The 12,079-nt window shown below is 42.1% G+C and overlaps 1 protein-coding gene across 4 annotated transcripts in view; it reads right to left on the bottom strand.

The window, feature by feature from the left end:
* The window catches only part of efl1 (elongation factor like GTPase 1), a 100,809-nt gene that overhangs the window by 87,373 nt on the left and 1,357 nt on the right, over nt 1-12,079 (bottom strand). For all 4 annotated transcript variants that reach the window (XM_076726941.1, XM_076726858.1, XM_076727104.1 and 1 more), the window contains exons 5-11: nt 11,159-11,292; nt 9,988-10,125; nt 9,550-9,764; nt 8,602-8,725; nt 1,720-1,799; nt 949-1,085; nt 704-826 (exon numbers count right to left, since the gene is read on the bottom strand). In XM_076726941.1, coding sequence (XP_076583056.1) covers nt 704-826; nt 949-1,085; nt 1,720-1,799; nt 8,602-8,725; nt 9,550-9,764; nt 9,988-10,125; nt 11,159-11,292 — 951 coding nt within the window. The remainder of the gene's footprint in view (nt 1-703; nt 827-948; nt 1,086-1,719; nt 1,800-8,601; nt 8,726-9,549; nt 9,765-9,987; nt 10,126-11,158; nt 11,293-12,079) is intronic.

Raw genomic sequence — 12,079 nt, 5'->3', positions numbered from 1 at the left:
AACCACAGGGACAATTTTGGGAGGAGTGAATAGCAAAAGGGAGAGTTCTACCCTTCAACCCTCAATCTGGATACGGAAGAAGGTGTCGTTTGCTGTCGAGCCCCATGAGGCAAACTTTTCTTACTTTGGGCTATATAGATAAAACTGACTGTTAGTTAAAATAGAAATCTGATTTTGAAATTGTTAAAATTACAATGTACTTTTATTATGTACGGACACACACACACACACACCATCGTATGCGCGCGCGCACACGCACACATGCGCACACGCACACACGCACACACACACACACACACACACACACACACACACACACACACAGAAGTGCAGAGAGAGAGAGAAAGCTATGTGAATGTATCAGTTTTGACAGCCCTGTTGACCATTTTTGGAATTTCATGCACAGTTTGGGCCTGTGGTTATGATGTTATTGATGACCTGCATCTCTGATTCTTGTATCTGTTCATCTTTCCACGCCTCAGTAGCATGCTAGTTTTGTCAGTTGGTTCAGTCAGCTAGCTATGCAATCATGTAGTTACAGTTGGTGCAACCTGCTGCAGACATGTTGATATTTAAAAGGTATTCCAATAAGCAGAGTAATATTCTTCACAAATAGTCTACTGAGCTTTATATGTAAAATGCTTGGAGGTCCCCTTTAATTCAATGCTATAGATCCAGTGTGTTCATGTGTCTGTGTGCATACCTCTTTTGAGTTCCTGCGTTTGTTTGGGTAGCGAGTCAAACTGTCGCGCTCCGACACTCATCAGTTTCTCCACCCTCTCAGCCGTCATGTCTAACGGACTGGGAAGCTTCTCACACACCATTGCTACAGTCTGCGTTAAGAAAACTGACACTAAATGCACAAATGTCCCCAGAAAGTGCTCAACTGAGGCAGCCAAACAGATGAGATTGTGTTCCACAGACTTTTAGATAAAGACACAAGGATACAAAGGACAGCCTGGGACACAGGTAACCACTGGCTGCAGATGGCAGAAAGGAGGACTTTGGGGTCGGAGTGTCGAGAGTCTCTGGCCATCACCTTTAGCCCTAGTGATGTCACCACCTTCTCCACCTTCTCCTTGTCTCTAGTCACAGAAACACAATACACATCTGTACGTAAAGACAATGGGGCATAGAAAGCAACACATTCAACATGTACCTGTTCCATTTCAGCTGTTTTGGTAATTAAGTTATTGCAGCCATTATTGATGGCCAACTACAACACAGTCTTCTTACATCTGAGTGAAGGCCCCTGAATGTAAAACATCCTTTGGTCTGATGTCATTCTAGTCAGCCGCTGCTAATGTTTGGAATTTGTTTAAAAAAACAATAAAACTGGATATATATATCTTAATCACTGCTTTTTATGGCTTATTTTAATGGTACCTGTAAATGCTTAACTCCTGCATGATTTGATTACTTAGTCACGTTGCTTTATTTTTGGTTTTTCTTATGGTTTTGTTTGTCCCGTCCTCCTCCTTTCCCCTTACAAGTGTCTTGTGGCACTTGCCAGGCGGTCATTGTATAATAGTAAATAAATAAGAAATTGTCTGATTTCACAGTTTCTGTTTTCAAGCCGTGTATGAAGCTTGGCGACATGGCCTGCTACCATTTTTCATTGAAAGCACATTTCCTCCCTGGTAAAATTTCTATACAATAATAAATACGAAAATAAATAAAATCACTAGAAAATGTTTCAGGGTAGTATCTTTCACCCACCTCCTAGTGACAACCGCGTCATATAAACTCCAAATGTTATCCAGAACAAGCTGCACAAACAGTTGCTTCTTTCCTTTGGCCTGCAGCAAAGAGAGAAACAAAGACACATATCAGAAAAATGTTAGAGACAGGGAAAGGAACAAGAGTTTGACTTTCAGTCGATTACCTAAAACCACAAATTTAAAATAAGTGAGGAGGCTGCGAAAAAAAAAGTGTTCTAGAGCCCAGATAGTAATTATGTTGTCATTTCCACAATCATGTGTTCACAAAGTGGTGAACCTCGCTCCATCCTTGCTCGTGAACGACTGAGCCTTTCGAGAATCGTCTTTTGTTGCTCCTGTCCCAACCTGTGTGAATGTGTTGCTGCATCAGTTCAGAATAAACATATATTTGCATACATCTATGTAGTTAATGGGGTGAAAGAATAAATATATTGTCTTTTTGCCGTTTTCAACTGAGTATCAAAAAGGATTAGCAAACTATCACATTCTGTTTTATTTATGCTTTACACAGCGTCCCAGCTTTTTTGGACACAGGGCTGTGCCTAAGATTTCAAGCCTGCTCCAATGCCCTAATATAAACTTAAACTTTCTTTTTCATGTTAGACATTTTGCTAATGTTGCTGTCCATAACAAAATATTTCCTAGCAGGGTTGGTATAGAGCAATATATTTGTTTGTAAGAGAAGTTACACAATAGGGTTGGGCAACATACACTGCTCAAAAAAATTAAGGGAACACTTAATCATCACAGTACAACACCACCAAGCCAGTTACACTTCAGGGATATCATCTATACATTTAGGAAGCACAAGTGATTGTGACTCAGTTACACCTGCTTTGGTGCAAATGAAAGTGACAATAGGTACAGTGGCGAGGCAAAAGCAATATAACCCCCAAAAAGGGAATGGGTTTGCATGTGGTGGCCACAGACAATTGTTCTCTCCTTTATCCTTCCTGACTGACTGAGTTCTGTTATTGTCCTTGTCACTACTGGTAGCATGAGGCGGTAACTGCAGCCCAGTCAGGTTGCACAGGTAGTCCAGCTCCTCCAGGATGGCACATCCATACATCTGGTTGCAAGGTTTGCTGTGTCTCTCAGTGCATTCTCAAGAGCATGGAGGAGATACCAGGAGGCCGGCTGTTACACAAGGAGAGCTGGCCAGGGCCATAGAAGGGCATCAACGCAGCAGCAGTACCAGTGTCTGCTCCTTTGTGCGACCAGGAACTGGAGGAGCACTGCTGGAGCCCAACAAAATGACCTCTAGCTGGCTACTGGTGTGCATGTTTCTGACCAAGCTGTCAGATGCCATGAGGGTGGCATGAGGGCCTGATGTCTTCTAGTGGGACCTATGCTCACAGCCCAGCACCATGCAGCTCAACTGGCATTCCCCACAGAACACCAGAATTGGCAGTTCCACCACTGGTGCCTCGCTCTCTTCACAGATGAGGGCAGGTTCACACTGAGTACACGTGACAGGCGTTCAACAGTCTGGAGACGCTGTGGTGAATGTTATGCTGCCTGTAACATCATCCAGCATGACCAGTTTGGCGGTTGGTCAGTGATGGTCTGGGGAGGAATATCCTTGCAGGGTCACACAGACCTGCATGTCATAGTCAATGATACCCTGACTGCTGTTAGGTACTGGGATGAAATGCTCAAAAGTATTGTCAGACCTTAAGCTGGTGCAGCGGGTCCTGGGTTCCTCCTGCTGCACGACAATGCCCGGCCTCGTGTGGCCAGAGTGTGTCGGCCTTTCCTGGATGACGAAGACATTGATACCATTGAATGGCCTTCCCATTCAACTGACCTAAATCCAATTGAGCACCTATGGGACATTATGTATCAGTGCATCCGACGCCAGCTAGCACTGCCACAGACTGTCCAGGAGCTCACCAGGTCTGGGAGGAGATGCCCAGGGTACCATCCATCGCCTCATCAGGAGTATGCCCAGACGTTGTCGGGAGTGCATACAGGCACGTGGGGGCCATACACACTACTGAGTCACATTATGACTTGCCATGATGAAATACATACAAGTTGGATCAGCCTGGGATTTCAATTCTTTACTTTGATACTCAGTGTGATTTTGAATCTTGCCCCCAATGGGTTGATGATATTGGTTTCCATTGACTGTTGTTACATCATTTTGTTTTCAACAAATTATACAATGTACATCAGTAAAGATTTTCAACTTGAATATTTCATTTATCATGATTCGATGTGTGATTTAAGTGTTCCCTTTTTCTGAGCAGTGTATATAAATATACTACTGATATGTACCCATTTTGCATCAATATGATAAAGTCCCTGATTTTTCAGGAATGCAATTGGCAGGATGAGCCTAAATTTTCAAGTGGGTATTTCATCTATACATGGTTTCTTAGTTTAACATCAGAAATGACAATGTGAGATAATATTCTATCCATATGGTCCACCCCTACTGGACAACAACATGTTTACTCTTCTGGGAGTTGCTTTGTAAACCGGCTGAATAATTAAAATGCATCAACATGAACATCATGCACAACTCAGACAGCGAGTTTCATTGTGGCAAACCTTCGAACATTCAATGGGCTGTGCCTCTCTTATGTTGTGCCACAACCTAGATGGCCCCTATCCCTTTAGCTTTTATTCAACAAGGTTTTGCATTGGAGCTTCATACACAAACACCAAAGTGTGACTTGTTTTTTTTTCATAGAGTTGTATTCATGGCAGGGTTGGAAATAGGATGGAGCACACATTTGTATCACTGACTCACACCAACGCTCCTAACTGAATCCCCAACAAATGTAATTTTCCTGGGGCTTCCATTCCTTAATGCAGGATGACACACTCTGCTTAGTCAATATAAGGAAAACTCTGGGAGACAATTCTGCTTGCAAGCAAACAAATAATGTACCAAAAGAAAAACTTTTGAATAAAGTAATGAAATGTGAAAAAAAAAGCTCAATTTGCACGGTCATGCTGCACTATTCAGCTGCTCTGGTATTTTCTTTTTAACAGAGATGTCAGTATATAATAAAGAAACAAATAATGTTTTCATTCATTTATTCCAACTGCTTCTACTGCTGTTTTTTAATCACTGTTAAAGTGCTATCTTCAAAACTCACACATTCTGCACAAGTGTTTCTCATGAAATGCCAACAGGGGAAAGGAGGGTTTTTGTCGTTGGAATCACTGGAAGGTTTTTGATGTGAAATATCTGTGCAGGAAGGAGCTGAGTCTGGCTGAGTCAACTGTAGCAACGATTGAAAAAACGGCAAAGTCGAGGTGATTGGAATCAATGAGTGAGTGAAGAGAGGAGTTCTTTTAAAAAGAGACTCAACTCAGAGCAGCAGAGAGGTGAGTACGGTATGAATCTGTTGTTGTGCCCAGGTTAACGCTGCAGAATATATCGGAAATTGATCAGGACAAAGGGTGAACATGAATGAAGTATTGCATCAACAGTAAACAGCACTGGCAGCAAATTAGAAGACAGACAAACAACCAACAAACACTCACACCTAAGGACAATTTAGAGTCACCAATTAACCTAATGAACATGTTTTTGGTCTGAGGGAGGAAGCTGGAGTGCCCGGAGAGAACCCACGCATGCACAGGAAGAACATGCAAACTTCACACAGAAAGGCACTGCCCAACCGGCGATCGAACCAGTGACCTCCTTGCTGTGAGGCACGCGCACTTCCTGCTGCGCCACCGTGCCGCCCCCATCAACAATACAAGCAGCCAAAATGATGGAAGCACCTATATTCTCCTGACTACAGAATGGTCGCACAAGAACAAATGCTAGGGACTCAAATACCAAAAGTATGCAAACTAATGAGGGAAATATAAGACATTTTGTCTCTGCACTACCCATGCAAACACACAAATACACAAACATTTCAAAGGGTCAACCTGCACAACCCATTTCCATCCTGTGAGTGTGCTTCTCTGTAAAAGCCTCTCCATTTCATTTCTGACCTCAAATGCCAGTGAATGGGCGAGTGAGCTTGAATAAGAGGTCAACCTCTCCATCGCTCTGCTCAGCAGGCATTGTTACCTCCTCTGCTCTCCCCTGGCCAGACAGAAATGCACTGAATCACTCATCTTTCAATATCTGGGTGATGAGCAACAGCAGAATATCTGTATTTAACCTGATGAACACACAGAGGAAGTATCGCTGCTCTGGTCAGTGATGGCTTGAGAACAATCACAAGTGACACCAGGCATGACGAGCTACCAGTCCCTGGGTATTACAAGTCATGGGTTATCCAATAATGAACTGGAGGAAATTCTGTGAAATTATGAAATCAACAGAGTGAGGGTTAACGGGGGATCTAACAGGGCTAGAATCATGTTCAAGATTTGGTTTGAGGTTTTGTTATTGTTGTACATTAGATCAGTTTTGTTCTAGATTAAATCTGAACTGTCAAGTTCAGCAAGGAAAGAAGTTATGAAAAGGAGTTGCGCTCGAAATGGATTGACAGGTACATTACTTCAAACGACTAAAGTGTCTGTTCTAGTTACGGGTTGCAATGTGTGTAGTGTTATTGCCCAGGTGATTTGTACTACTTAGATGTGTTTTTAGTTTTCTGTGCAGTGTGTGGGGCTGGTCTTTTTGTTTTTGGCCTCTTTTGGCAGAGGTTGGGCGGGGCTTGGGAGCTGGCCCGGACACAGCTGGTTCCTATCACAATCCCGGACGGGATAAATATGGGGAACAGTGGAGGACTCGTTGCCAGATTATTTCCGCCTCTGAGTGGTATAGTCGGCTACTCTACGCATTCTCTAGTGAACTTTAGATTACTCTGTGAACGATAGCTTTGATCGTCACTTTGATTTCTCACATGCCTTTTTGTGCCTCGCCTCTGCAGAGGGTCCGCTTGTTCCCATTACCAGCTTCCAGCACCAGCATCCCAGCCACCTCGCCACTCGACCTCACTCAGCCACCAGCCTCAAGCCCGCAACTGCCACCAGTGTCTCTCACCAGTGCCTCACCACCATGTGTCATCTCGCCCAGTGGAGATCCATTCCTCACCTCCTGATCCTGAGCCTTTCTCACCACTCAAAGAACTCTAATTCATACCCTTCATCTGAAGTGTCTGAAAGTACACTGTGCACAATAAATCGGTCACCCCGAATCTGAGTCTGCATCCGAGTCCAAACTACACCCTCGTACACAACAATTGCCACTAAACACAAAACTTCCATGAAGTCGGGGGATGAACAACGGTCAAAATCAAAGCAGGAGACGCTGAAATATCCTGACGCTACAGTTACTGTAAAGCACAAACTAGCATCGTATTGTTAGACCCCCCTCTGCCTGGTAAACGCTCATCTCTTTTCCAACTCCATACCTCCACACAAGGTAGGCTTTCTGTTACAAATATGTAGTCTACAAGCCCAAGTTGAGATAACCCTGATGATATTACTTGGCAAAGCACATCCAGAGCTACAGAAGATATTATCTAACTGTTTTGTAGAGGCTGAGTTGTTCTCCCTAGGACTAGTAAATTGATGAAGTGAGATGATTTTGATATGTGAAATCAGTAGAATTCCCTCTGAAGTGGACATCCTGGTATAAGCTACTGTGTTTTATATTGGTGGACTTCAATTCTTACTCTGTGTAGGTAGTATGTGAGAAACCTTGTCTAAAGCAAGCATATTTCTTTGTCTTAGAGGAAGAAATCACTAAAATATAACATTAGGTTAGGTTGAGTTCAAGTCTCAAATTTCCCACATGAGGATGAGTTCAGTCAGGTCAGTTTGAAGCGAGTACAGTCCAGGCTCAGCTCTTCTCCGGTGCACTCGACTGAGTGGGCAGCAGCATGTTAGTGTGCAGGCAGAGTCCATTAGCATCTAACAGAACTATACTCTACATTCATTTCAGATTTAAATGAGAGACAAGAGGAGATACAGACTGAACATTACAGGCAGAACTCTTGCACTGAGTGCAGGGTGAGAGCACAAATCCACATTTCTACACATGTATGAATATCCATCAGCATTTCCATTTGCGAGTGTATCATGATAGTACAGGGCTTGACTTTTCCATTAGTCAGCCAGTGTCTTACACCATTAATATTAAAGAAGTTCTGGCCTGATCACAGCAGGACTATTAATAAGGGATTTTTTTCAATATCATCATATACAACAATATGGCAAATGCACACAAAATTATGGTGAAGCAACTGTCGTTGGTCATCAATACACATCTCCTCTACGCACGTTTTTTGCCCATAGACTTGACCAAGTGAAGTAACCTATTGTGAGAGATGTCCTACAAAAGCGGCTGCTTTAGAATTCCACCACCTACAAAGACACATCAAACCAAACCTGAGCCTTTTCTCTGAAAAGTGGCTCCAAGGTGTATCGTGGCTTGAAGCTAACAAGGAGTGCACTGAAATGTGGTGTAAGATGTTTCTTCCATGTTCTCATCCAGCAGACAACACAGCAGTGTTTTATACAGGCTCAAACAATTTCAACCATCCATTATTGATAAACACCAAAAGAGTAAGGAGCACATGAATGCTAACAAACAAGCTAATAGAAAGTAAAGTGAAAAGAGGAGCCAAAACACAAATGAGCTGCTGACTACAGTATATGTCAGTCTGAGAAAAATAACATAAAATAACAAATCAGCTGTAATTTACATGACAAATCTGGCTCTGTGAGGTGTCGTTCCACTTGCAATGGCTCAACAGCCCTGTCTGTGTCTCAGTTCACTACCCAAGAATCAGCAGTTAACAGCTCTAGGATTTGGTAAACCGCAGATTTCGCTCTTTAATTCTTTCTTTGGCAGTTAAAAATGTGTCAGGAATACAGCGTAGGAGAAAGTAACATGGGAGACAGATGAAAACGTGTTTTAAGAAAGACATTCAATTGTGCACAGTTACATTACCTGAGCTCCTCTCATGATTTTCTTTGCTTTTGCATTGAGGTAGAAATCTCCCCACAGGGTTTTGAGTAGCACCTCGGCCTTTATACCCATTCTCTGGCTATAGATGTGGGCAAACTGCTGGATGCTGCAAAACACATAATCAAACTCTTAGTCTTCCACTCACTGACCACAGAAAAGCATTGGTCTTTATTGCAAACCATGTTTGGCTGTATTTTTAAAATTGGGCCCACTGAGTCTTGAGTTCAGAGGCGAAGAAGCCTCAGCTGTCTCGCTGAGGCTTCATTTGTTTATTTTTAGCAGAGAGTGATCACAAGGCCACGGCTACCCTCAGAACTAGGTCTTCATGTCCTCATTATTGACTGTCATACACCAAACTGCTAGCACAGTATGGACACTTTACATCACTGTTTGAAAGTAGAATAAATGTTGTGAAGTCACATTACAAGTAATGAAAGCTTAGGAAGAATCTTTCCTTTGAAAGTCCTGAACTGAACAGAAGAATGAGGGCGTTAGAGGTAACTAACAGGCTGGAGTTTGTTCTGGTTCTCATGATGAGGGTCATATGGTGTCACATGTATTAAATCTAACTTGATAGCACCATCTAGTGGACATTTGCAAATACATTCAGGTCAATCTACCACTGGTGAATGAGAACACAGTGAAATTAGTTTTGGGTATTGATGAGGTTAGTGTTTCTGGGCCATATAAATCCATTATGAGGCCCTGCAGCAAAAATAAAGTGGGGCCCATGTGGAGACCACCAACAAGGATTCCTGTTCTGGTACACCAGCCCACTCCAGGTTTGCTGTGTCAGTTGGTTTGAGTTGCTTTCTTTAAATTCTTATCTCTAATTCATACCTCTTCATCTGAGGACCTTTCCTTCCACTCAGACCCTCCACACCGTACCACTAATGTCATCAATGCAACTTAAGAGGGGACTAGCCTCACCTGAAACCCCATCCATCTATGGCGCTGGCGAAGACCACGTTTCCTTGGTCAGGAGAAAAGTAGAGGTGGGAGTCATCAGCCTCCTCCAGCCCAGCACTCCAGTCGTACACCTGCTTTCCACTCGACATCTCACTGTCTTTCTCCTCCTCCTTCTCTTTCTCTGCTCGCTCCTCCAGCACTTTGGATGTGAACAAAGTCCCTGTTACTGCGTTTACCTGCAAGAAGAACAGACACACCAACGCTGAGTTACAGTGGTCTACAAAACATTACTGACATTCTTCATGTTTCATATGAACTAATAAAATATATACAGCCACTTCAGATGATTCAAGGCAGCTCAAATTTTTTTTGTAGCACAAGATTACAGCTGTAAGTACAACAGAGGATTTGTGGTAAAATATACTGATATCTGTGTAAGATGAGAGCTGGGCCCCTCACCTGTTCAAGGATCTTTTGCAGGTGTGTGTAAGCTTCCTGAGAGGTGAGCTTCAACTCCATGATGAGTCGGTCTATCTTATTAATGACCAAAACAGGCCTGATGTTCTCCAGCCACGCCTGACGCAGCACAGCTTGGGTCTATACGCAACACACACATTAAAAAACAGAAAAAAGAAATCACATTTCACATCACTACACAGCAGCTACACAGCATTTCTATCACCAGGGGCATACATACATGGTACAGTTGTAAAAACTGAGGTTTTACATTGCTGATCACAAATGTATGTAATTCCCATATTTAATACACCATCTGTGTTAAAAAGTATGAAATGAAAGCATAACTAAAATAACTCTGCACCAGGAAGCAAAATGAGAGGACCTGTAAGACAAAGCATTAGTTCACGCAGCTGAAACGTCAGTTAAAGACTAAATAAACAAATCTATGAGGGAGTTCGCGGTTGTTGAATTCGGTTGTTCTGCTGATGGGAAAAGTTTGAACTAATATTGGTTTTAAAAGTACTTGTACTGTTCTTTACTTGAGTATTTCCATTTCATGCTCCTTTATACTTCTACTGCACTACATTTTACTTTTGCTAGCTTTAGAGGCTACATACATTGCAGAATACAAAATCTAAATCAATTAAAAAATCATGATATATTATTATAGGCTAGGCTACCAGGCTGTATACAAAATTTGAAATTAGCTCCACATTTACCAAAAATTATACCAACGATATGACAAATAAGATTCTAAAATGGGCCACTCTGCATAATCAATACATTTACTTTACTACTACTAGTACTACTGTACTTACAGTATATTTTCATACTATAATACTGTCGTTCATTTATTCAAGTAAAATCAATTTTTAATACAGGATGCAGGAGTGCTACAATCCCTACACTGTTCATCTAAAAATCATGTTGTCACCCTCAAATTAAATCTGTCAGTCAGCACCTTAACCTCAGAGTCGCTGTTTTATTTCTAATATCAAATTCAATCCAATGTATTGGAGTACAGAGACAAAAAGAAGTCCAAATATTTAGACTGACTGCAAACTCAGTATGTTCACAGGGAAGAATGTAGATTTGCACTAAATAAGAAGTCTTCTTTATAAAGAACCAGCTGACAGAATGAATGAAACATTGAGTCAACAGTGATGTTTACCTGTGGACACACTCCCTCCACAGCATCAACAACCACTATGGCACCATCACACAGCCTGACAGCAGTGGAAACTTCAGAGGAGAAGTCGACATGACCAGGAGAATCGATCAGATTTAGTAAGTACTCCTGATCTCCTGAGGAGACACAAGGCACACAAACACTGTTTAGAGTCTCCTCCTCAAAAACCCCTTCCACAGACTGCAGAGAATTTGAGCATGATAAAGGACAGAGTCATCGACAAAGCATCACACTGAGTGGTACTATACAGAAATAATAAAGGGTCTCACTCACAAGACAACTCAGAGATATAAAAGATTCTCCAGACGGCATTTTTTATTTTTTTTGCCTAATAAAAGAAACTAAAACAGCGCACTAACACATCTTTCCAGATGGTCCCTGAACACAACAAGCACATAGGGGTTATGGTGTTGTGAGAAGAGAGGTGGTTGCAGAGTGTCACACCTTGAGTTGTTGTGCGTCACAAGAGAAATGAACCAGCGATTATTTTCTTTGTTGATGTCAAAGGCAAGCCAGTGTGTCTAAGTTAGCTTGTGGTGACACACTCACAGTGAAGAATAAGGCTGATCTCAAGTGTCATTACAGCTCTGAAACCTGCTAAAGTGGATGAGCGACAAGGTCAAATGTGTTTGGATAAAGTTAAAGCTCTTCGGCAGAGTCTGTGCTCTCCTCATACTGAGAGAAATGCAGCATTCAAAACACAGAGTGCCAGGATTTTTTTGACTGTAGATACTGACATCACTACTGCTCTATGCTCCAAAGACAAGAGGACACACAAGGCTCTGGTTTTCTCTCTTCAGTCAAATGGAAATGTAAAATTGAAAAAGGACATTTAAAAATCGCACACCAAATCAGAAGAAGGCCAAGTGGGGTAAAAAAAAAAAACAATGAGAAATATTCAAG

The sequence above is a fragment of the Chaetodon auriga genome, chromosome 1 (genome assembly GCF_051107435.1).
Source record: "Chaetodon auriga isolate fChaAug3 chromosome 1, fChaAug3.hap1, whole genome shotgun sequence".
Lineage (NCBI taxonomy): Eukaryota > Metazoa > Chordata > Actinopteri > Chaetodontiformes > Chaetodontidae > Chaetodon > Chaetodon auriga.
The sequence above is the reverse complement of the archived record's forward strand: the minus strand, read 5'-3'. Positions and strand labels throughout refer to the sequence as shown.